General features: G+C 39.6%; 1 protein-coding gene across 1 annotated transcript; it reads left to right on the forward strand.

The window, feature by feature from the left end:
- The first annotated feature begins 2,505 nt into the window (after nt 1–2,505).
- SLC40A1 (solute carrier family 40 member 1) lies at nt 2,506–24,994 on the forward strand. The gene is made up of 8 exons (XM_047083097.1): nt 2,506–2,845; nt 3,342–3,409; nt 9,254–9,413; nt 11,613–11,728; nt 12,762–12,888; nt 19,974–20,219; nt 21,023–21,679; nt 23,390–24,994. The coding sequence occupies exons 1-8, from the start codon at nt 2,803–2,805 to the stop codon at nt 23,701–23,703; spliced, it is 1,731 nt and encodes a 576-aa protein (XP_046939053.1). The 5' UTR covers nt 2,506–2,802; the 3' UTR covers nt 23,704–24,994.
- The last annotated feature ends 942 nt before the right edge of the window (nt 24,995–25,936 follow it).

A 25,936-nucleotide genomic window follows, 5' to 3' on the forward strand; every position in this document is an offset into this window, starting at 1 on the left:
TATTTTTAAAAGAAATGTTAATTTTCAGCCAGTCAAATAATTCCTCAGAAGGAAGAATAGCCAGTTGGGTCTTGTGATTTAAGCTGTGCTTTATAAACTCCAATGTCAATGTCAGGAGATCACTGTTATTTGCAGTTTGCACACATTTTGAGGATTTTCCTTCCATTTTTATTTTCAATTCCTTTTCATTTCATGAGCTCCAACTAATATATCTTGACTATTTCCATTAATAATTTCCTAATAATCCATTAGGATTCCCCTGCCAAAGCTCAAACACCTCACTGGTCTTGATGTTATGGATCTTTCTTGTTTTCTTTCCAGAGGATCTTTCCTATGTGCTTCACTGTAGTCTCCCACCTTTTTGTTTTGTTTTGTTTTGTTTTGTTTTGTTTTGTTTTGTTTTGTTCTCTCAGTTTTGGCTTCTGGGGACTCGTTGATGACAATGGAAAACAGTCTCCGTGTCACATTTTGAGCTCTACACTGACCTACCTACTGTTCCCACAAACATTTTTCAGGCAGGTCAACCGGAAGTAATTTTTTTAAAAGCAACTGAACCGGGGCTGAGTGCCAACTTCGGCTCAGGCCGTGATCTCCCGGTTCCTGAGTTCCAGTCCCGTGTGGGGCTCTGTGCTGACAGCTCAGAGCCTGGAGCCTGCTTCGGATTCTGTCTCTCCCTCTCTCTCAAAAATAAGTAAATATAAAAAAGAACAGAAACAATGTTTAAAAACAATAAAAGCAACTGAACCTCCTTTAAGCCACCTGGAAGTTGAGGACAGCACAGCACTTCTCATGGCATGTAAAAATTAACATAATGCACTTGGAGGTCCTCGTTGCTGAGAAACCCTGTGGCAAAATGTGCAAAGTATCATTATCTTTTCTTTTCCTTGCTTGAGGATCTATCAACAAAATTCATCTCCAGTTAAGAGCTCTCCACAACGTGGAGGGCTTAATTGGCGAGTCCCCTTCTTCTTCAGGTCCCTCATATTGTGTGTCTACATGAACTTACGCTCCAACTTAAGAAGACAAACGAAAACTTCTCTTGAAGTTAAGTCAAAGGACTTGAAAGTACTGTGGGAAAGGGGTTTGAAAAGGGGAAAAAAGCAGTTAGCAGCAGTAGCTAAACTGCAAATCCCCTATCTCTGCCCTCCAGACCACATCCCAACGAATCCAGCTGTGCCCCACCCGCCAGTAGACCTGTGAGGCTCCTGATTGATAGTCCAGATACAGGGCATATATTTATCCGAGTCTCCCTTCACTGCTGGGTGTCAGTCTGGCCTGTGCTCAGGGTGTGGAATTTGGTTGGAGTTTCAGTGTGTAGGATCCACTCCCGGGGTTTTGGCAAGATTGAGAAACGTAAGGTAACTCTTTGGCAGTAGGGGTTGGTATGCACCGGGGCTTCAGCCCAGAAGGGGAAAAAAGTGTAAAATTCATGGAAGCCTGGTGTTCTCTAGAGTCATTCATCTGCTACTTCAGGAGGCCACCGAATGGCTTTATCTGGACAGGTACAGACCCAGGGACGCAACTGGGATAACCGGTATTCCTGGTAACTGCTTGTCAGATACTGGGGCATTTGGAGGAGAGGTGGGGAAGGGACGGGGCGGGAGGGCGGGGGTTGGAGTGGGGGTTGGGAAGTGGTGATAAAGAAGAAGGAAGGATGGTGAAGGGAAACGGTTGGGCTGGTTCTTCCTTGCTGCATCTCCAGGAAAGATTTGGAGACCTAAGTTCTGGGCTGGGGGTGGGTCCCTAACACGCTGCGGGTCTTGACCTTTACAAGCCTCCCCTTACTCCTCTGGAGAGGGCTCAACTCTGGTCTTTGTGCCCTTTCCTGCCTTTTGATTCTTGTTCTTTGAGAGAAGCCCGGTTCCGTAGTCCCGGGAAGAAAAGGTACTCTCTGCCACAGGTGGGCCGGAATGGAAAGGCCAGGAAAGTGGCCTCCATGGTATGAATTATGTTTATTTAGTTCCTATATTAAAAATGATTTTCTTTTTAAAAAGTAATAACCCCCCACTCCCAAGCCCGGGTTGGGGCTTTGCACAGGGAAGGTCCGGCGGCTTCCCTCTCCCCCAAACTGCAGGCACCGGGTGCTTTCCTCCGGCACCGGCCGGCTCGCTTGGCGCTGGGCCTCTCTCCGTCGGCCCCGCGGGGTCCACGCTCCTCTTCCCCTTCGCCGCCGCCCTGCGGCCTTCCCGACCCCCTCCCGCGGCCTCCCGGACGGCGGACACCCCGGCCCGAGCAGTTCGCGGGGCGAGGGTCCTCGCAGGCCGCGCGGGTTGTTTGTGGCCAGGTGGCCACTCGCGCCCAGGGCTGGCGACTCCTCCTGGGAAGGGCGTGGAGGGCGGCACGGCGCGTGAGGGCGGCGGGCCCCTGGCCCCGCGCCGCGCCGCGGGGACGCCCGGCTGGCCCTGAGCGAGAGGGGGCGGCCCCGAGCCTGCGGCCGAAGGGAGCTCCGCCCCGGCCCCGTATAAGTGTGCAGGGCTGCGCCGCGCGGGCTGTGGCGGCGGCGGCGGCGGCGCGGGGTGCCGGATCCGGCTCGCACGGCCTGTGAAGCCTCCCACCCGCCTTGCATAAGGCTTTGCCTTTCCAACTTCAGCTACAGTGTTAGCTAAGTTTGGAAAGAAGACTAAAAGAAGACCCCGGGGCCGTTTCTCTTTTGTTCTTTGCCCTAGTAGACGTCGGGGTCTTTTTGCGTAAGGCTGTGGTGTTTTTAGCGGTGCTCTCCTCGGTTCCTTGCACTCCTGTTAACAAGCACCTCATCGAGGGCAGCTGCAGCAGCAGAAGAGCAAGCGGGGGGCGCCTGGGGTCATGACCAAGGCAAGAGAGCAAAACCACCAGGGAGGATGCTGCGGTGAGTTGACCTAACGCGGGTGGTGGGCGGTGGAGGCCAGCAGCTCTGCGCAGTTTTGGAGGAATGTGGCTCAGCTGTTGATCGGAGTGCTCGGACTCCTTTTGGTGAGGGTCGAGGAAGAAGGGAATTGCAAGATGCGGGGAAAGGGCTTACACGCCGGCAAGGAGGAGTAGACCTGGAAGTTTGGATTGTCTTGTTTAAAAAAAAAAAAAAAAAAAGGCGGAGTTAAAGAATGTTGAAACAAGAGCTTTCTTAACCGTAGGTGAGGTTTTGCAGTTATTGACCAATAGGTCGTAGTGACTTGAAGCGAGTGGTATTAAGCAAACTGGACACATCGATTCCTCGGTGACTTGATAAAATGTATGTGGTTTGTCCCACAAATTAGTTTTTAATGATCGTGTTTATTAGGAGAAAACGGGCAAGTGTTCCAACCTCAGCTCACTTAAGTGACCTAAATACGCTTTTTATCCACCGCCCCTCCTGTGTGTCTTTGCAGGATCCTTAGCAAACTACCTGACCTCGGCAAAATTCCTTCTCTACCTTGGTCATTCTCTGTCTACTTGGGTAAGTGACAATGTACAGTAATTCTTACGACATACTTGCATAGTTTCTTGTTTCCTTTCATTTGGACCAATTTTATTAAGTCACCTTCCAGGTTTTCCGTGCAGCTAAATAAATAAATCATCCAAACACACATGTTCTAACCAAAAAGTTATTTTCACCCAAGATATTTTCCCATAGGTGTTAGCAAATGTTATTTAATTATCATACTTTATGTAGATGAACAACTATCCAAAGATAGAAGGACAGGAATATTTGCATTGCTTATAAATTGTATTTTGCGCTACTAGGCTTATGGTAATATTTGCTACTAAAAACGGATGAATGTCTCCTGTATCTTCTATTTCACATTTAAGCTATTTCTCCCTTTTCCTCTTTTGTTAAAATGATAAATTCCAGCATACTGCACTATGAAAATACAGTAGAATAGTGGAGTGACTGATTCAGGCTAAAAATAGCATTCTGTGATTAATTTAAATATAAATTGGCATCCAAAACAAATATCTGGGTGATAAAAATTCTTGGCTTTAAAATGTTCTCTGCTGGGGGTACCTGGGTGGCTCAGTTGGTTAAGTGTCCAGTTTCGGCTCAGGTCGGGATCTCAGGGTTAGTAAGTTCAAGCCTCCCATGGGACTTTCTGCTGTCAGCATAGAGTTTGCTTCAGATCCTCTGTCTTCCTCTCTCTCTGCCCCTCCCTCACTCTTGTGTGTGCACTCCCTCTCTCTGTCTCTCAAAAATAAATAAACTTAAAAAAAATGTTATCTGGGGTGCCCGGGTGGCTAAGTTGGTTGAGCTCAGGTCAGGATCTCGCAGTTTGTTGGGCTCTGTGCTGACAGCTGAGAGCCTGGAGCCTGTTTTGGATTCTGTGTCTCCCTCTCTCTGCCCCTTCCCTGCTCATGCTCTGTCTCTCCTTGTCTCTCAAAAATGAATAAACGTTAAAAAAATTTTTTTAAATGTTATCTGTTGGTAGATATTTGTTGAGCATCTCAGGCTGTCTTAAAAACCATCATCCATTGAAAATCAGCAAATGATTCATAATTCTCTCTCCAAATTCCTATGCGGTCCTAGAAGACGGCCAGTGTTTCTGTTGACCTGGCTAGCTTCATCAACATCCCAAAAAAGAATAATCCCAAAAGGATGCTGTATGTGTGTGTTTGATTAATGATTAGAATCTTTCAAATTAAACAATCTTCTTACTGTTTAAAAGCAGTATTTGAGGAAATTCTATGTATGCCTCCTATGATTTTTAATTTTAAAAAATCAAAAGGAGAGAGAATTTTTAAGGTAAATTTTGTGAATAGTATTTTCTTTTTAAATTGGAAACTTCTGTTGGATCATCCTTAAGACATGAATGCAAACTATTGTAAGAGGAAATCTGGACCCATGCCCTTGGGAAATTATTAAGCTAGGTTATCAGCTCTTTAAGAAATAGCAGTTCAAAGATGGCTTTTTAGAAAGGCCAGCTCCTATCTTCCCAGAGGCTTAGTCAAGGATGACTCTGCAAATACATGTAAACAAAGTTGAATTGGTGTGAGTTTGTTTTGTTTTCAATAGCTGATGATTCTAAGTAGAAATCTAGTGAAACTACTCTTAATTATACCTAAACCTATAGTTTTCCTTCCATTTAATTCAGTACTTTTTAAAAATACTTTTAAGTATTTAAAAAATTTTTTTTAATGTTTTCATTTTTGAGAGGACAGAGACAGAATGCGAGTGGGTTAGGGGCAGAGAGAGAGGGAGACACAGATAGGAGGCAGGCTCCAGGCTCTGAGCTGTCAGCACAGAGCCCAACGCGGGGCTCGAACTCACCAGCTGTGAGATCATGACCTGAGCAGAAGCCGGACACTGAACCGACTAAGCCACCCAGGTGCCCCTACTTTTAAGTATTTTAAAAACCAATAACAAGGAATAGAGGTAGCATCTGATATTCCCATCCTGTGGTCTGGACCTATCTTTTAGGAGAATGAGGTATCTCACTTCTAAATACTCATTACCTTTAATGTTTATGTGACCTTTTGTTGTTAGGTTGTGAGGTCAGATTTGCCAAAAGGGTGTAACTATAGTTGTTCCAGGAGGATTTTTTTGTCATGTTAATTAAAAGTCCCATATGAAAAGTGGCAGACACTTACCCCAGTAAGTTGAGCTAAGGGAGTTCTTGTGGAAAGTTGAATTAAAACAAAACAAAACAAAATCCCCCCAAACCAGGATCTACAACCATATAAGGTTTAGTGGAGTTTTACTCCTTATTGCAAAAGAGTACAAAAGAGGAATGCTCAGTAACTCTAGATAAGTCTGCCTTTGAGTTTTGTCTCCTGTTTGACACTGCCTAATTTTATTAGAACAAAATAAATGTGTTTGTGTGTGTGTATACGTTTATATATATGTATACACACACACACACACGCACACATCTATCCATTCCCCTGAAAACTCTGCCAAATCATGGTTTCCTGTACACTGAAAATAGAAGTATTAGGGTAGAAGGTTATATCTGTGTGGGGTTGGATGCTTTTTATTTCTGGCTTTATTTCTATCTGCCAGTAGATCAGTACATTTTACTCTATGCTATCAGAATGCAAAGTACTGTAAGAAATGGGTCTTGTTGTCAAGGAGCTTAGAATTTGATTTAGTATGGGCTTTAAAAAATGTGTCTAGTCACAAAAAGATAACCAACAGTGGAAAAGGGTGGCCAGTTGCTTGTATCTTGTGTCATTATCCTCTAGATTGTCTTCATTCATATCCCAGATGTGTGTATGACTCCAGCCCTTACTTCCTTTAGGTCTCTGCTCAGAGAGGTCTCTGACTACTTAATGCAAAATGCCACCTTCCTGCTCATGCTGCTTTATTTTTCCTTGTAGCATTTATACCATTTGACCTGTTCTAGGTTTGTGTTTGGTCTCTGCTCACTGAGATGCAAGCTGTGGGAAAGTATGGACTTTGATTTTTGTGTACCGTGGAGTTTCTAGTGCCTGCCGTAGGATTGGGTTTATAGTAGCTTCCCAATAAGTAGTAAGTGGATTAATGACTGTGATCATTCATTCACAGATACTCAGTTGTCCCTCAGCTCTCAGCCCATTGGGGGTAGATGGACATGTAAACAAATCATCAAAGTACAGTGAGAGCACATGGGAGGGCAGGAAATGGATGTAAGGAAGGAATGGGTGGGCTCAAGATTGTACTACTTTGGGCTTCATGAGTGTGGAATCTGTTGCCTCTTAAAGCTTAAAGCCTTTAGAAATTGGGATAATCGGAGCAGTTTTATTCCTCTCCATCAAGGAGGCGTCATGGATACAAGGATAAGCAAGAAAGAAAATTTTCATTTGGTACCACTTGTTTTGATGGCCTGCTGTAGAAGAGTCTAAAATTCTTTTGGATAAAAAGTAGGAGTTTAAAAAAAAAAAAAAAAAAGGAAAGAAAGAAGCCACAGTCATGGAGTATTATTTTTTATTCCTTATGGTAAGAAAAAGGAAATTCACTCCTGGAGGCCACCTATCATTTAGGGCATTTATGTGTTTCTTGTCTTTTCCTTGGGAGCTATTCAGAGGGATGGAGAGGAAGATAAAGTGCCTCTCCTCACCCCCTCCCATTGTATGCTAATCCAATCTACACTTGCTTCTCCTGTTAAAGATTAAGGAAGCAGTTTGTTATTCTTATTGATCTCTTTATCTTAATATAAATTTGTCTTTTTATGGGTTTCAAACAAATTGTATGTGTATCATACAGTTTTAATCATTTAGTACATTGGTATTTGAAACTTAATTCCTACTTCATTTAAGTGGAAAAACTTTCCATTATCAATGCAAACAAAAGCTGTGTCAGACGTGTGAATTATGGTACTGATTAATCCTCAAACTTTTGAACAGTCACGGAACAAATCTAATGTACCAGAACAATGTTATTGATAAATCAGTGTAGGTTTTTGCCACTTATTCTATATTGACTCATTCACAACTGGGATTCACTGCAGATCCACTCCTTTGTTGATTCCATAGTTATTTGTTGTGTATGTAACCTGGGCCATGCAGTGGGCTGAGGTTTGAGAACACAGAATGTTCTAGAGCTCACATTCCAGACCATCAGGTTAGAATCAGTCTTGCAGACATAGTGCTTCCACTGTTTGTTTTAAGATTTACTTGACCATATTCACTCCATTTGACAAGGCCCTAATCTTATGTTAATTTTGAATTGCCTTCCTAAATTATGTTCACAATCCTCTACTCCATGGTAGAGGTTTCTCTTAACTTGGCATTGTTGCCATCTTGGGCTGGATACTTTGTTGTAGGGGACGGCGCTATGCATTGTAGATGCCAGTAGTACTCCTACCCCTGCCCCAGAGTTGTGGCAATCCAAAACAGTTCCAGACACTGCCAGGTGATCCCTGGAGGATAAAATCATTCCTGCAGAGAAATACTGGTCTACATGAAGTTTATTGTAAAGGATTGCTATTGTGTATGTGCATCAATTTAAAATTTTGTTTTGTTTTTTAAAAATTTTTTTTTAACGTTTATTTATTTTTGAGACAGAGAGAGACAGAGCATGAACGGGGGAGGGGCAGAGAGAGGGAGACACAGAATCTGAAACAGGCTCCAGGCTCTGAGCTGTCAGCACAGAGCCCGACGCGGGGCTTGAACTCACGGACCGCGAGATCATGACCTGAGCCGAAGTTGGCCACTCAACGGACTGAGCCACCCAGGCACCCTGACTCAATTTAAAATTTTGAATGCATAGAATTGTTGTCTTGGCTTTATGAAATTAAAAAAAATAATTTGATATACCAGGATAATACTTTGGTCCTAATACGTTGAATTTATCAAGCAGGTGTTAAGAAACTTTGGAAAGAATTAGGACTCTAGTACTTCCAGATAGTGTCAAATGCATAAGGAGCCTAGACTGTGAATTTAGTTTCCTGTAGTGATTTCTAGGGATAGGTTATGATAAAACATTGTTGTCCTGTTTTATGTTAACTCAGAGGTCAGAGGTCAGGGATGGAGCCAAAAATCTCATGATAAGGTCCATTATAGATTTCTTATGCATTAATTTATCTGACTCATTTAAAAATTTTCATTATTCTACATTTTGCCATAATGAATTCGTTTCCTGTATACTCTACAGTGAAAAAATAAGTAGTCTTTTCACCCTTTCCAAACCCATCCAAATTAAAATGTTCAAATAAAAAGCTGCTTATGCATTTATTTCTGACATTTTTGTAAATGTGGTACCAGAATTTGCCCATATTAATTTTTTCCCCATATTAATTTCATTTTTCTGAGCCTGCCTTTTTTTGACTTTGAAATTTATTGGTGAAATAGAGCATATATTTTAGAATGTTTAGGTGAAAGAAACTTTAAAGATCATATAGTTCATTCTTATCAGTTTACAGATTGGGAAACTGGCTTTTTCTTGACATTCAAAGCATATGAATATTTGTAAACTATACTGTAGTTTCATTCTGGTTCAGTAGCACACTACTTTGTGCCTCTCAAATCACAATAGGTAAATTCCAGGCCCAGGTAGAAACCTGACACAAAGGGAAGAAGTTTTGTCTCAAAAAACCTTTGGTGTTGAAACTACATTTTTTTTTTTCTAGAATGATAAGGAGTATGTGTGTTTCATTAATATCATGCTTTTTTGGGTTTACTTAGTAAATGGCCCAGAATATTTTCCATTGGACCAGGATGGATGATTTTAACACTTGACCAATATTCAATTCAAAGAGTAATTGTTGACTTGGAAAAATCTCATGGTGTAGCCAGAAAGTACATTTTGATAAGGGAGCAACTTGCTGAGTGTAATTGCCTGGGAAATAAAAATAATTTCATCAAAACATTTTCTCTTTTCTTATTCAAGGGAGATCGGATGTGGCACTTTGCAGTGTCTGTGTTTTTGGTAGAGCTCTATGGAAACAGCCTCCTCTTGACTGCAGTCTACGGGCTGGTGGTGGCAGGGTCTGTTCTGGTCCTAGGAGCCATCATTGGTGATTGGGTGGATAAGAATTCCAGACTTAAAGGTGAGAAGTGGTAAACTAAGGCTTTGTATTCATGGGACCTAGGCTTGAGCTAAAGAAAAACCACTGTGACTGACCCACTGTGTGTCTGCTTGCCATACTTGAGCAATGGGATGATCAGCGTCAGCACTTCTACATGGAAGGTCCTGGGGCTTCTGCACAAAATTGGAATGCCAAGATATTAAGCTTATAGATTTTTTTGGATCTTTGGCTAGTCATAAATTCCAGATGTTAATAATTAACACCATAGTTCTTTTCTGGGAGCCATGTTAAACATTAAAAGTTTGCTTAACTCTGGCATTCTTTCTAACCATGAGTCGCACTGGAGTCAGTCAGTGTGATGTTCCTGGGACAGCTTTAACATCTGTCCTCTGGGTTACAGTGTTTTCTATAGAGGCAGGTGTAGGGTAATTGAAAACTATAGATTGAAGAGAGAATATCTGAGTCAGGATCATGGAGAGCTGAATTATAAATTTTTGAGGGGAAAAGAAGAAATGGTAATATATTGACATTTATTCTAGAGCATTAGTACTGAAATCATTGCAGTTTTATGTGTAGGAAAGAGAGAAAGTGATGGAACAGTTCAGCTATGCAGAATATAAGCGCAATCCAGATAATAAGCCAGGTCACAATTTTCCTGGGTTGTGCAGTTGATGATGCCAAGACCTGGCCAAGTCTATTTTAGACATTGGAGAAAGATTGAAATATGTTTCTTTCAGTGAAGGATGACTGCCCCTGGATAGAGAGCAATTTGGATTATCAAATTCTAGGACTTGATTCTATTAGTGAAATGGTCAAGCTGGACATTTGTCTGTTTTGAGAATGGATATACCAGAACACATATAGAACTAAGTTTTGTATACAAGAAAACAAAAAACATTCCTGGTTGTTCACATCGTTATTTGTAGGAACACAGGGATATTATATATCTTGGAGACCTTTTAACCTTATGATTGTTGAGCATTGGAATCCTAGGTTGGGAAAGAATGTTGAGTTAGATGAAAAAGTGTGTGGTAGGATAGCAATCTCCCATTTATCCCATGAAATCAGCTCACATGTCACTTTCTGTGAAAATGTCCGATGTCTCTGGGCTGATTTAATCATTTCTTCCTCTGCTCTCAGGAGTCTTTGTCAACACCTCTGCTATTGTACTTCTACTCTTACAATTATCTGTTCCCATATCTTTCCTTCCTCTGGTTGGTGGGGTTCTAAAAGTTAGAAACTTCACACAGTTGGTATTTAATCCTTGTGCAATAGAAGAATGAGTTATATGTTGGGATTTTACTACAAACTAATTTCAGAAAGCAGTTTGTTTGAGGCTTTTATATGACCTTCTAAGCCAGAATGAGCTTTACTGCCCTTAAAGACCAGGGCTATAATTATGCCTTACGCATACAACTCCCTGTATTTTTCAGGGTACTTTTCATGAGTATTTTATTTGAGCATCATACTGACCTTGTAAAGAAGGCACATATGTATCATCATCCTCACCTTATAGACACAGACATAAGAGACATTACGTATCCTGTCCTAGATCACCTACCCTGGTGAGTGGCAGGGAAAAGATTACAAATAAGACTGTGGGTGTCCTTACTTGGTTTACTTAGTCCTTACTCCAATACATTATCTACATGAGTGCCGGACTCCAAGGAAACTGGCATTTTCTGTGAGGGAAGGTGTTACTTAGAATTTCATAGCAGCAGCATACAGCATTAGAATGCCCAGTGGAATACACTGCTGCTTTATTCTTGGTGAATTTTACATATCTTTCCTATGTATTCATACTATCTTATCAGATTCAGCCTATTCCGTAGGGGCTTATGGATTCCATGACTTCTTAACCTCTTCTCTAACTTCCTGCATGTTATGATTTTAGCTTCAGCAACAAAGAGCTGAAAGATGGATCTTGTCTAGGTAATATAGTTCTGTTTATGACAGTAAACTTTCAAGAGAATAAACTAAATGAAAATGTGGTTATTATGAATGGCTTTAATTAATAGGAAAATGGTGAATACTTCACTCTTCCTGTAAGTTTTACGGTCTGGTGTTATCTGGTGGGTCCTACTGGAAATACTTGATTCAGGATTTACTTCAGGAATTTTTTTTTCATATAGTAATTTGCATATGCATTAATGTGTGGACAAAAATGGGGCCATTGTGATATTTTGGTATAGTGAACACTTTGTTTCTCCCTCTGTACAGTGGCTCAGACTTCGCTGGTGGTGCAGAATGTTTCAGTCATCTTGTGTGGAATCATTCTGATGATGGTTTTCTTACATAAAAACGAGCTTCTGACCATGTATCATGGATGGGTTCTTGTAAGTTCTCAGTGATATTCTTGATGGCAGAAAATAGAACATCTGGTAGTGGTAAAAAATGAAAACCCTTTGAGACTAGGGGGTATCTTTTCACAAAGACACTGTTGACCCTCTGTGTCCATTTAATATCCTCTACCGTTTGTATTATATTTTGTTTTTGCTTGTTTGCCCATAGTGGGCACTCATTAAATATTGTTTGAATTTTAATTTTGTCCTATTTTTTTTCCTTATTTGTTTTTAGTGGTATTTCTAAAAGTTTATTGTATAATTCAGTTGTCAATTAATTTTCAGCTACTAACCTGTAATTTGTTCACATTACATAAGAAATGTAATCCATATATTTATTAATTTGTCATAATTGTATTCCTCCAATAGTAATTGGTATGTATGGGGTCATGGACTACATAACTTCTCACACTATGGTCTCATGATAGCTTGATGGAAAAGGGGAAAGATGGGGTGGTGGCAAATAATGGATTTGATGTAACTATTGAATCTTCTTATATATTTAGACAGATACTGTAGGGTTTCAAAGCCAGGGAGAACATTAGAAATCTTCTAGTATATTCCCTTTATTTTGTTAATGAAAAAATTAGACAAAGTGATGTTATCTGATTGACCATTGTCGTGCAACTAGGAAGTATCATAATTCTGACTTAAATGCAGGTCTTCTCACTTCCCCTTTATTGTTTTTTCGAAAAGAGGTATTTTGGGAAGAAATTAAAAACTACTGCTATGTTAACACTTTATGATAACTATGTCACATAAATGTGCACATGATTTTTATAATTTTTGTACTATGTGTATTGCAGATGATGTGGATTAGGAAGATATTATGCCCTTTAACTTGACTACTGGTATTTATGGTTTCATGTCTACAAAGTAAAATTATTTCTTACGATTTTATGAAATGAACTTAAAATGTTATTATTATGCCACCAAAGACCATTTCAAACTACACTGTACAGTGAGGTATAGGTCCTGTGAGGTAAAACTGACATTTTTAACTCAACTTTTTCCTATAATTCCTTAGACTTCCTGTTACATCTTGATCATCACTATTGCAAATATCGCAAATTTGGCCAGTACTGCTACTGCAATCACGATCCAAAGGGACTGGATTGTCGTTGTTGCAGGAGGAGACAGAAGCAAATTAGCAGGTAATTTGGCTTTCTCTTTTAATGTAAGGGGTTACATGAGGATTCACTTTATGTCAGAGGTAGTAAATGAGGGTTAAACCTTTTCTTCTGGGTATTTAACTGAAAATTATTTTCCATAAATTGAAAATATAGTCTTTGTCTTATCACATTGTCAGTTTCAGTGCAATGATTTATCTCACTGTTATGAAATTAATTTATAGGATAGTGAACTTTTATTGTATGCAAACCTGGCAAATGGAAGAACGTTTCTTTTGAACTCTTTCTTTTAAATTCTGTTCATGGTCTCTGTATGTTTACTTAATACTTAGAGCAGTGAAAATCTGACATGAGATTGATTCATTCATACCATGGTAGTATGACTAGTATTTACTGCTTTTTATTTTTCTCCAAACCAAGTGGAAACACTTTATTTCCAAAAGGGACTCTAGTAGTTAATTCCTTCAAGTTTAAAGTTATAATCTCTAACTTTTATTATATTATCTACAATGCAATAGAATTGCTGTTACAAATACTAGAGAAATTGAGGACAGAATATGGTTTTCAAGAAGCTTATAATCTTAGTTGTCCATTGGAAACATATATAAGAGGCCAGAGACAGACTAAAGAATGCTTACAAAGCAACATGTCCTATTACATTAGCATCACTTGTACTCAGAATAACTCACCTCACTCAATATTCCCTACCTGCCCCCTGACACAGACACACATCAGATTCATAGCTACACAGGGGTAAGGAGGAAGGGTACACCTATCCACTGATTAGATCAGGTCAATCAGTTGTGCTGGTCATTGAGATAATGGGTATCACAAACCTATTGCCCAACCATCCTGACAGACCAGAAAACTATTGCTGATGATTTAAATGGCTTATTCTAGTTCACAGAAGGCAAGATTAGTGTTGGGGATAGCAGGCAACTTTGTTTGGGCCATGTGGCTAAAAAAAGGAAAGGAGGTGGTGAGAGAAAGAAAATGTGTGAAAGGTCTAAAGGAAGAAAGAGAAGAATTTGCTTAAATCATCACTTTGTTGTAGCAATGTTATTTATAATTGAGACAAATACCACAGTGATTTTAGAGAATGGTGTCCATATAGGATGAATTTATAACACATGTGAATATACCACAGGATATTCTTTCTAGAGGTAAAGTAGTGATTCTCGTTGATTTTTTTCTTCCTGTAATCATTTACCAATAGGAAATAATTCCATGTCTCTTCTTGTCACATTGAACTATATGATTAGGCTTTGTCCTTTTTTGTATGTTTTTTCCTTATTTACTTTCTCTTTTTAATATGCTATTTTAAGTATGTAATACATGTCCATGTTTTAAAATTCAAAAGGTACAAAAAGACCTGTTTTGAAAATAGAGCACATATGTATCTGGTAGAATATGTTTGGGGGGAAAGTTGTCTTTTAAGATGATTTTCTTTCTCTTAATACGAATTTTATTTTATTTTATTTTATTTTTTTAATGTTTATTTATTTTTGAGACAGAGAGAGACAGAGCATGAACGGGGGAGGGTCAGAGAGAGAGAGGGAGACACAGACTCTGAAACAGGCTCCAGGCTCTGAGCTGTCAGCACAGAGCCTGACGCGGGGCTCGAACTCATGAACCGTGAGATCATGACCTGAGCTGAAGTCGGACGCTTAACCGACTGAGCCACCCAGGTGCCCCTCTTAATATGAATTTTAAACTCATTTTGACTCTTGTGAAGTCTGTACAGTCTGGGGGGAAAAAGCCCGTGTAAAGTGAAAATTCCTCAGAATTTATCATTTATTCTAAATACAAATATAAATAAATAAGAAAAACCAAAGATTCCATATAACTTTGTGGGCTTTTTGACGTCCCAGAACAACAAGAAGAATATGAATGACTGTTTCTCAGCTGCCTTTCTTTATTATCAGGAATAATTGCAGAGGAATAATTGCAGTCTGTTTTCTAACTTTCTGGAATTTCTCAAGTTTAGGAAGGGAAGTAAGCTGCCTATTGAAGTTTCATCCACTGTGAATTAGCTTTTAGCAAGTGGTGCTTTTTAGCAAGTGAAGTCGAATTTCTCAAGTTTAGGAAAGGAAGCAAGCTGCTTATTGAAGTTTCATCCACTGTGAATTAGCTTTTAGCAAGTGGTGCTTTTCTGCATTCAACTAGTATTGCAGGTTAGTAGCCTAGTGAGGGAAAACCTCCGTGTTGTCTTTCTTCAGCATTTGTTAAAAGATTAACTAAAACCATGCTTCAAAATAGGATAGAAACTTTCTTAGTTCAGAAGGTCAGCAAGGGTCTATCTAACCATTGATTTTTTTGGTGCTATTTCTGCTATAAGGCAGAATTATAGAACAGGTAGAGAGGAGGAGAGAGGAAAATTGGAGAAGAAGTGTATGTCAAGAAGTACACCTTAGTCACCTCTGAGGTTGAGTCTCTGCACACAGACGCACGTCCTCCAGTCCGGAATTGTGTGTGTTTGTGCAGGGCGTGTTTTGAAGCCGAAACGAAAACTTTAGAAACCCAGCGAAAACTGTTAGAAACCCGAGCAGGGGACTGGACAGGGATGCTGAACCTGTGTGCGCCTTGTATGTGTGTGCCTGTGAAGGGCAAAAGCTGTATGCACTGGGAGGAGAGGTGGTGAGCCAGATGGTAATTGCTCCCCTTCCCTTAATGCAGTGTTTCTTGATTTCAGAATAGGTTTCAAAACTGGAAGTTGTATCACTGAGGGTAAAAAAATAGAGACATTTTCCCTGGAAGGTTAAAAAGTTTTAGAATTTCAGTGGCATCAGACCAAAATACAGCTGTTACCATCTAGTTTGGAGATCACCAGAAAAGGAATTGTTTTTCTACATAAATACTGGTAATTAATCTGTCGGCTAATTTGCTTAGGTACTTGGTTTAGTGTTTTATTGAAACAGTCTGTTGTGCTATGACCCTTAGCCTGTCAAACCTGTTTGAAGCTCACTTGCTTTTCCCAGACTTTTTATCCCTTCTGTTTTATTTCCTTCCCTATTTTCTTTGTTAACCACTCTATTTATAGCTTCTGAGGTGTTTTGTTTTGTTTTGTTTTGATCCTCCTTCCTAAAGACACATCTGCTGGTTACCGTGATCAAGATGACCAATAAATTTCTTATTTGAACTCTATTGACTAAAAATTGATTTCATATTTAAGGTAGACAAACCTGTTGCCTGCTATTTGCTCAGCAGGTCTGCTTATTATTATTATCCTATGAGATTTAATATACCCTTTATAATAGCAAGTCTTTATTTAATGTCATGGTCTGTGCCTCAGCTGCAGCTGAAAATAGTTAAATTGGAATTAAATGAGCACATATATGTGTGTTTACATAAGAATAAATAGAAATTTGTGCAAAGGATGGGTTTGCGTATTCAGAGGACAGATTCTTCTCTAGCCTGTTACCAGTGAAATGATGAGGTCTTTTCCCCAAATCATTATATAGTTCATTCTGCTTCCAAAACATAAAAGCTGGTTACTGATACTGCATCACACACAAACATTATTAGCTTCCTAAGTATAATAAAGATTGAAATTGGTGGCATTAGGAAGCTTCAGGAGCACTTAAAAACCGAGGAAGTGAAAATACAACAAATCATTTTAACTAAATTAATTTTTCTCTTGTTGTGGGGCTTTCAGAACATGTGTATATTTTCACTTGTACTCAATTTTGGGAATCAAAATATTGAGTTACTTGAATCTATTCTATACTTCTCTGTTAGCACCTGAGTTGGAAACTTTTTGAGGGTGGGATGAAAGCGAAGCCTCTGCAAAAAAGGGTCATGTGTGAGATCAATGAAAACTGCCTCTGCCTCTCAAGTGAAAGGTGAAACGTGTCAAAGTTCTCCTGTTATCATGTAAGCATTATACACTCATGGGACTAATTGGAAGGCAGTTGAGGACCAGGAAGAATTAGAGAAGGAATAAAGGCAATTTTCTGCTAATGCACTTATTAGTCACCTATTGCTTTTCTCTTAAGGTGCCCCACATGATTGATAAGGATTTGTCTCATTGGTTCCACTCTACTCTGTGAGATAGAGAATAAGAAAATTGGTCATTTTCTTGACTTCCTCTCTTTTATTCATGTTGTCCTCTGCTCTGATTTTGCTATGTTCCCATGGTCATGTCCTAGACTTGGTCATCACCACTAAATCCTCCCCTTCCATAATCTTAATCTTAGGCATTCATGTCTTGAATTGGCACCTCCTGTCTTTCCAGCTCATTCCTTCTCATACCCTAGCCATAACAGTCTTCCAATCTGGTTGTCACCTACCGGCCATTTTCACGTCTGTGACCGCTCTTGTCTCCCTTCCTTACTCAGCTGAAATTACAGGTCAGACGTTTTGATCACATATGATCACCTCCTAGCTTATACTCTCAGCTCACTTGGCCTCCTCTCCTTCTGTTACTCTCCAGTAGAACATGTCTGGAGAAAAATGCACAATTTTGCTCTCTGTTTTCACTGTTTTACAGTTCGTGACCATTGGGTTCATGTTCACCCTTTTGTGCTGCCAGGTGATCGTACTAATTTCTGTGGCCCTTTCCTCCTTCCTGTTTCCTTAGAGGAGTAGGTTTCATGTTCTCCTTTCTCCTCATACATTCCATACCTCCTCTCCCATCCTCACTTTCACTGATGACCTTGCTTTGTGCTTTACTGAGAGAGTAGAAGAAATGAGAAGTTACACATGCTGTCCCCATTACATCCACCTGCAGCTGCGTATGTGGTCTGCACTCTTGTGCATGTTGATGGTTTTGCTCCCGTCTAAGAGTAGCTCTCCCATTTGTGTGTTGGTTCAGATTCCATCCCTTCTCATCTATGGTGTCATCCCCAACAGCATATAAATGTGCAATAATATTTCTCTTAAACATTATTACCTCTTTTTACCCTTCTACCACCTCATTTCTTTGTCTCTGTTTTCAGAAAATCTTAAAAAAAAGATGTCTATGCTGTTTCTAGTTCCTGTCCCTGGTCAGGGTTTTGCTTTTCATGATGCCAGGGGGGCAACATTTACATTGTGAATCCAGGGAGTGCCGCTCACTGAAAAATATAATATAAATGGTATATCTCCTGGAGTTGACGCCAATCTCTTAAACCAGCTTCAGTCAGGCATTTGCCCTTTCTGGTCTACCAGAACTACTCTCTTTGAAGCCCCCAATACCTTCCGTGTGACCAATCTAGAGCTTCCTCTTAGTACTCATCTTCCTTGACCTATCAGCAGCACTTGCCAGTTGATTACCCCCTCCTCTTAGAAACAGTGTTGCCCCATGGCTTCTAGGATGCCACACTCCTCTGGGTTTTTTCCTCTTTCACTGGTTCTTCTTCATCTTCCTGACCTCTAAACATTGACATGCCCAGGACTGGGTCCTCAGATCTTGCCTCTTCTGGGTCTACACTCAGTCCCTTGGTTGACCTCATCCAGTCTCACTGCTTTAAAACTCAACTGGCTGATGACTACCAAATCTGGCACAGACTTCTTTCCTAAACTGCAGACATATTTAACTGTCCACTTGATACACCCTTGTGCTTGTCAGTAGCCTATCAAAATCAGCATCTCTAAACTAAATACTCGTTCTTTTGCTGCAAATCTGATTCTTTTGAATTCTTTCCTTTCTCAGTAAATGGCCACTCTTTCCTTCTAATAGTTGCTTAGAAAACAGCAACAGTGGACTTCAGAGTCCTCCTTAATTCTTCTCTTTCTCTCACACCCCATATCTAATCTATTTGCAAATCTTTCTGATTCTGCCTTTGAAGTGTATCCAACATCTGTTTCCCCATTTCCATTATTACTGTCCTGGTTTATGCTACATCATCTTCTACCGGTCTTCTTGCCTCTGCTCTTATCTACCAACTCCCTCACCCTCATGCTACAGTCTTCACAACACAGCAGCCAAAATGAACCTTTAAAAACATAAGTTAGACTATGTCACCTCTCTGTTCAAAAGCTCCAAAAGGCTTCCTCACCCATTCATTGACAAAGTTGGCATCCATATAATGTTCACAAGACCCTAGGTGATTAGACAGTCTGCCCTCCCTCTCTGACCTATTCCCTTCCTCCCTCTGCTCTAGCCCTGCCAGCCTCCTTGTTGTTCCTCTAACACTGTAGGTGTGCTCCTCCTGCCCCAGGACATTTTTACATCCCTTGGTCTGGAATTCTCTTTTCACTGATATCTACAGGACTGACTCTTTTTCCTCCTACTCCTTTCTCTCTCTCTCTCTCTCTCTTTTTTTTTTTTTCAGGGAGTCCTTTCCTGACCTTGCCATATTGAAAACTGAAATCTTTTGGGGCACCTGGGTGGCTCAGTCAGTTAAGAGTCTGACTTCAGCTCAGGTCATGATCTCACGGTTTGTGGGTTCAAGCCCCGTGTCGGGCTCTGTGCTGACAGCTCAGAGCCTGGATCCTGCTTGGGATTCTGTGTCTCCCTCTCTCTCTGCCTCTCCCCTGCTTGTGCTCTCTTTCAAAAATAAACAAACATAAAAAAAAAAAAAAACTGAAATTTCTTTTTTCCCTGCACCCTTTTTCTGCTTTATTTTTCACCGTAATATTTAATTAACATATGACATTCTGTGTGTGTGTGTATATATATACACATATACGTATACATACATATATATATATACATATACATATACACACACACACATATATATATATATATATATATATATATATATATATATACTTATTGATTTACTCTTTCTTTTCCCATGGGAAGGTAAACTCCCTGAAGACAGGGCAGGATATTCTTTATTTTTTTTTTATAGTGATAGAATAATGCCTAGCCCATAATAGGCATTTAATAAATTTTTGTTGAAAACATGTTTGTAGGGTCACTCACTATTGTATTCATCTTAAAAGCTAATATTAGACTTATTTATACAACCCCAGGGAATCATGATTTTTGAGGCAAATTTAATATGACTTGTTCCAAATGACAAATTATTTCCTAACAAAATGGTTTGTTCACAGAGTGCTTTTAGAAATTTACATTCTAGGAATCTATACTCTTGGATTATGAGTTTGTATTATGTAAGTGGGCAGTCTCTCTTTGATAGATTTGCACACTTATCTTCCTCCTTTACCTACCTCTATAGATATGAATGCTACAGTACGAAGGATTGACCAGTTAACCAACATCTTGGCCCCTATGGCTGTTGGTCAGATTATGACGTTTGGCTCTGCAGTCATTGGCTGTGGTTTCATTTCGGGGTGGAATTTCGTGTCCATGTGTGTGGAGTACTTTCTGCTCTGGAAGGTTTACCAAAAAACACCTGCTCTGGCTGTGAAAGCTCCTCCTAAAGTAGAGGAAGCTGAATTGAAACAGCTGAATTTACATAAAGGTAAGCTCAATACAGTGATCAATCCTTTTATTCTGATGTTCAGACCTTAAAAGTTGGTGAAGACGAAAGTTCATCCAGTTTATTACTGCTGAAGGCGTGCATGAGGTTAAATATGTCACTTTGGTATGGATGAGTCAATACCCAGGCTTTTGACAGCCTGAGGAACAACTTGGGATTGGACCTCAGGGAGCTGGAATGAGGCCTCGGGCCCTTTTCCTTAACGTGAACAGCAGACATGGAGGGGAAATCAACTGAGGGATGGCTGGGAAAAATTGAGCCATAAGAATGGGAAAAACAAGGGGGGAAAAAAAAGAATAAGAGAATTCCTGAGTCTATGAAGAGAAGAGTTACATAGCTATTTGTACAACAGTGGAAGGGAATGAGGACTGAAGGTGGGCATTTCCCAAGAAGAGAGAGCAAGTTGGGCTTTTGGGCTAATGGAATCCTAACAGGGCCCCAGAAAAGAAGATGCTGTGTTTTTCCAGACAATTATTATATTTTTACTTGATGAGTTTTCCTGTTATTTACTTTTACTTTGGTGGGAGTATAATTTTCTTTCTTTCTTTCTTCCTTCCTTCCTTCCTTCCTTCCTTCCTTCCTTCCTTCCTTCATTTCTGGAGTATAATTTCTAAGGGGGGCAATGGAGAGAGGGAGACAGACCATGTGAGAGACAGCGATATCCATAGTATTTTGTTTATTTAACATAAATGCTACTTGGAGATTGTTTCTTAGCTGAAATTCTTAGGTTAGTAAAAGAAAATACATATTATACTGATACATATAATAATATCTTTTATTAACAGAAACTGAGCCAAAATCCTTGGAGGGAACTCATCTAATGGGTGAGAAAGACCCTAACATCCATGAGCTTGAACATGAGCAAGAGCCAAGCTGTGCCTCCCAGATGGCTGAGCCCTTCCGCACCTTCCGAGATGGATGGGTCGCCTATTACAACCAGCCAGTGTTTCTGGCGGGCATGGGTCTTGCTTTCCTCTATATGACTGTCCTGGGCTTTGACTGTATCACCACAGGGTACGCCTACACTCAGGGGCTGAGCGGGTCCATCCTCAGTATTCTGATGGGAGCATCAGCCATAACTGGAATAATGGGAACCATGGCTTTTACTTGGCTACGTAGAAAATGTGGCCTGGTTCGGACTGGTCTGATCTCAGGATTTGCACAGCTTTCCTGTTTGATCTTGTGTGTGATCTCCGTGTTCATGCCTGGAAGCCCCTTGGACTTGTCTGTTTCTCCTTTTGAAGATATCCATTCTAGGTTGATTCAAGGAGAGCCGCTGTCCACAATTAGACCTACAGATATACCTGAAATCATTTTTACACCTGAAATGCACATGTCAAATGTGTCTGACCCTGCTACTATTGTCCCAGAGATGAGTCCTAAATCTGTGCCCATAGTGTCTGTCAGTCTGCTGTTTGCAGGCGTCATTGCTGCTAGAATTGGTAAGTCATCTCTCTGAATGTTAATGAGCTAAAGTGTCTTTTTTGCAGTGTGGGTTCAGAAGATTCAATGATAAATGATCTGAAATCTTCCCTTAATTTAAGCAAAACCCACTCTGTATCCTTACATACATATGAAATTTTTATTTTATAGTTTAAAATACAGTTTGTGTATATGCACATATGCTTAAAATATGATTAGGGCTTGAAACTTTAAAAATTTTTTTTTTAACGTTTATTTATTTTTGAGACAGAGAGAGACAGAGCATGAACAGGGGAGGGGCAGAGAGAGAGGGAGACACAGAATCTGAAACAGGCTCCAGGCTCTGAGCTGTCAGCACAGAGCCTGACGCGGGGCTCGAACTCACAGATCGTGAGATCATGACCTGAGCCGAAGTTGGACGCTTAACCGACCAAGCCACCCAGGCGCCCCTGAAACTTTTTAATAAATGAGTATCTTAAGTATTACTCTTGATGCAACTTATTATTTTTTTTTAGTTAATTTATTTTTTTTTAATTTTTAACATTTATTTATTTTTGAGAGACAAAGCACAGGCAGGCGAGGGGCAGAGAGAGAGAGAGGGAGACACAGAATCCAAAACAGGCTCCAGGCTCCAAGTTGTCAGCAGAGCCCAATGCAGGGCTCGAACTCAGTCCATGAGATCATGACCTGAGCCGAAGTCAGATGCTCAACTGACTGAGCCACCCAGGCACCCTGATGCAACTTATTTTTTGAAAATATATTAGTTATAATGATGCCATTTAGTAATTTAGTGTCTTTATATTGCTATAACTCTACTAAAAGGACTATAAGTTAGAAAATATTTGTATAGGACAAGGTAAAAAAGGTAGTGTTTTTGTTTTCAAAAAAAAAAAAATCCTTCAAAAGTCCTCTCTAGCTTATGTGTATTTATAGTATACTTTGCCAAACAAGTGGATTTTATAGCTCTGGAAGGAAACACAATGTAATGACTTCTTACAAAGTAAAATTTAAGTAATTATTAATAGAGTACTGATGAATTATCTCTGCCTGAATTTTTTTCTTTAAATGAAACCATATTTATCTTGTGATACAAAGCAATTCATTAATTTATCAAAGACAATTAATATTCAAGCAAGACAGCTTTATTACAGGGGCTTTAGAAACCAAGCAGTAAATGTAATAATCTCTTAAAGTCCTTAAACTTTAACCACAACAGTATATTAGTATATTCACTGTAGGCTTTAAAAACACTAGTACTTATAGTAAGATTTATTGTCTCTGATTTTGGAGTTTTGCTTTTGTAGTATAAATAATCACAAAAAATAGAATTAAGAAGTTTGTAGATTAAACTTACTTTAGTATGGTGGCTATAAAAAATCATTTCTTGAAGCCACTAGCAACCCAGTATTTTATTTATTTTATTTTATTTTATTTCATTTATTGTATTTTTATTTTTCAAGTTTTTATTTAAATTCCAGTTAATTAACATGCAGTGTAATATTAGTTTGAGGTCTAGAATTTATTGATTCAACACTTATATACAACACCAAGTATTTATTAATGAAAAAGAATTCTGAAAGGCAAGGCTCTGATGAATATATGCATGGTGACTTCAAGATAATAGGGATGAATATATATTTTGTACACGTCAACAGATTTTTAAAATGTAAATGTGAAATGTAAAGCTGTAAATTAAAATTCAGTGTTTAACAGATATCTTCTATTAATAGGTCTTTGGTCCTTTGATTTAACTGTGACACAGTTGCTGCAAGAAAATGTAATTGAATCTGAAAGAGGCATTATAAATGGTGTTCAGAACTCCATGAACTATCTTCTTGATCTTCTGCATTTCATCATGGTTATCCTGGCTCCGAATCCTGAAGCTTTTGGCTTGCTTGTACTGATTTCAGTCTCCTTTGTGGCAATGGGCCACATCATGTATTTTCGATTTGCCCAGAAAACTCTGGGCAGCAAGATGTTTGCCTGTTGTCCTGAGGAAAAAGAAGTTACGAATGAAAATCAAACTAATATATCTGTTGTGTGAGACCATTTAACTGTTGCTATCCCTGTTACTAGATTACACAGAGCACATATGCTTATTTTGTACTTCAGAATTCCAATAAACAGCTAGGTGTTTCTCTCTGGTTTTACCCCAGTTGTACCTTGAGGGCTAGAAGCTATTTACAAGACTTAAGTCAGAGGAAATGAACTGGTTAATTTCCCTTACACTTAAGGATGGGGAAAAAAATCAAAAAAGGAAAAGAAAAACTCAGTTTAAATGTGGAGAAAGGTAACACTGATTTTTCCCTATTTCTCAGGAGTAGATAAAATTTTACACGAAGAGCAGTTAGTCACGTGATTTAAGTTATTCTTTGGGAGATATTTATTATCTGTGCAAGAATTCAGATATGTCATTTTTCCTTAAAACTCATTCTTGTCCAAGTCTAGCTAATTTATTTTCTTTTAGCATGTTCTTCACATTATAAAAAAAAACAAATTCTGCTTCAAGTATGAAGAGGAGAGTTTGATAACCAGTGTTATTCTTATTGATCCTGTCGATCATAAGGGATTTACATATATGTGGAAAATGAAATACTTAACTAGAATTCTCAAATAGGATTTACGGTATAACTTTAGAGAGCACCTTTGTATCTTTATTATCATGGTGAAATACTGTAGTAAGCATATATAACACTTCAGAAAATGGCTCTCCTGTAAGCTGCAGATAGAAACAAAGCTGTAGATTTATAACAGTAAATGCATAAGGACTTCAAATACGCTGATAGTTTGGCCATAGAAACTAGAAGCTCAAAGTCACCCAGGAGAGCAAGATCTGAATTCAACTCCGCTATCGTTAATGATCTCTGTCTTGGAACAGGAGGGAGCACGCTTTTAGCCTGGTAGATTAAATGTAGAAAGCAAGCTCACACTTGGAAAGGTTTTGTTTTAAAATCATCAGATTGACTTTTGAATGCGCTCAGCTAGAGCATTTTTACTTTCACTGTTTTGTACCCAAGGAGTTATTTTTACACAGTTGTAGAGCAAGACCGTTTATAAATGTATCCCGTTCAAATGTCTTTGAGAAGAATGGAAGAAAAGAAATACTTTTGTATGTATTTTAAAAAACTGTTTTCCGAGTCATTTTGCAACATGTCAGTACCAACATGGTACTTTGCCTTAACCGTTTATGCACTTTCATGGAGACTGCAATCCGTTACTATGAGCACTTTCTTCTTTTTTCTTAAGGTTTCATCTTCTTTCTATGGTATGACATAATGATTTACTATGTTGTAAAATCTTTGTAACATATTTCTATATAAAAAACATTTTTAAAATCTTGACTCCTTTTTCCTGAGTTGCGTTCCCCAGTTATTTAATATTAGTTTTGTTATAGAACATCTGTTTTGGATAAGGTATTTTCTTCCTCTGCAGTTTCATAATAATTCATAATTTTTAGTGTTATCCCACTGTTCATATGTACAGTTTATGGTGGTTTGGATACAAATATAGTAAACATGAACTCAGTACTCATTCCTTGACCTTGAAGAAGTCACATGAAGCCCTCTGAATTCTATCTCATCTTCTGTAAATTGGAGATGATACTATAAAGCCAACTCCACCCACTTCACAGCTTTTCCTGACCAAGTCAAATAAGAGAAGTCATGTGGAAGTGCTTTGTGGACTATCGGATGAGGTGGTATCAGTACTAGGAATTGGGCCTAACGACAGAGTTCTAGGTTCCTGCTGTAGTCCAAAAAAAAAAGAGCCGCATTCTGTACTTGACAAATGTTAATGAAGACTTGATCTGTACCCCAGACAGCTTCTTCCTGGGATGCAGATTTGACTCTGACATGGTTAATCACAGGCTCCTTTTCTTTCCCCTAAAATTGGGGCCTTGAGAACCTTTGCCTGCACCCCGAAGCTCCAGACCTGCTTGTGGCCTTTGGACAGATGGCAGATGCCTCCGTAAGGTTTGGCTGCTGTCTTGAACAGGCCCTCTGCTCCCTCCCACAGGGGTCAGCTGTGGTCTGAATTCTGCCCTGAGTTTGGCAGCCTTAATGGAAGGCCTGTGACCTTGTAAGATGAATAGAGCCATATTAGCAAAGGAAGTTCCCGGCTCTTCATGTGGGCATTTTGACAAATTGAGGGTCTGGAGAGAGAGGGGCCTGTGTAGGAGGAAGGAGCCTGGAGTTGGAGAGCCGAAAGGAATTTTTACAGCCGCCTTGCTTATCTTTGCAGAGTGCTGTGGAGAGCAGGAAGAGGAGGGGAGGGGAGGG

The sequence above is a fragment of the Lynx rufus genome, unplaced genomic scaffold (assembly GCF_022079265.1).
Source record: "Lynx rufus isolate CCGP_SWC_20201006 ecotype Redwood Valley unplaced genomic scaffold, mLynRuf1.p SCAF_2, whole genome shotgun sequence".
Classification (NCBI taxonomy): Eukaryota; Metazoa; Chordata; class Mammalia; order Carnivora; family Felidae; genus Lynx; species Lynx rufus.

Bases quoted from the DNA above. Each gene is read 5' to 3' on its own strand.
- SLC40A1 (XM_047083097.1), top strand. From the start codon at position 2,803: ATGACCAAGGCAAGAGAGCAAAACCACCAGGGAGGATGCTGCG. The intron at 2,846-3,341 runs GTGAGTTGACCT...GTGTCTTTGCAG, and splicing joins CCACCAGGGAGGATGCTGCG to GATCCTTAGCAAACTACCTG. The intron at 9,414-11,612 runs GTGAGAAGTGGT...CCCTCTGTACAG, and splicing joins TAAGAATTCCAGACTTAAAG to TGGCTCAGACTTCGCTGGTG.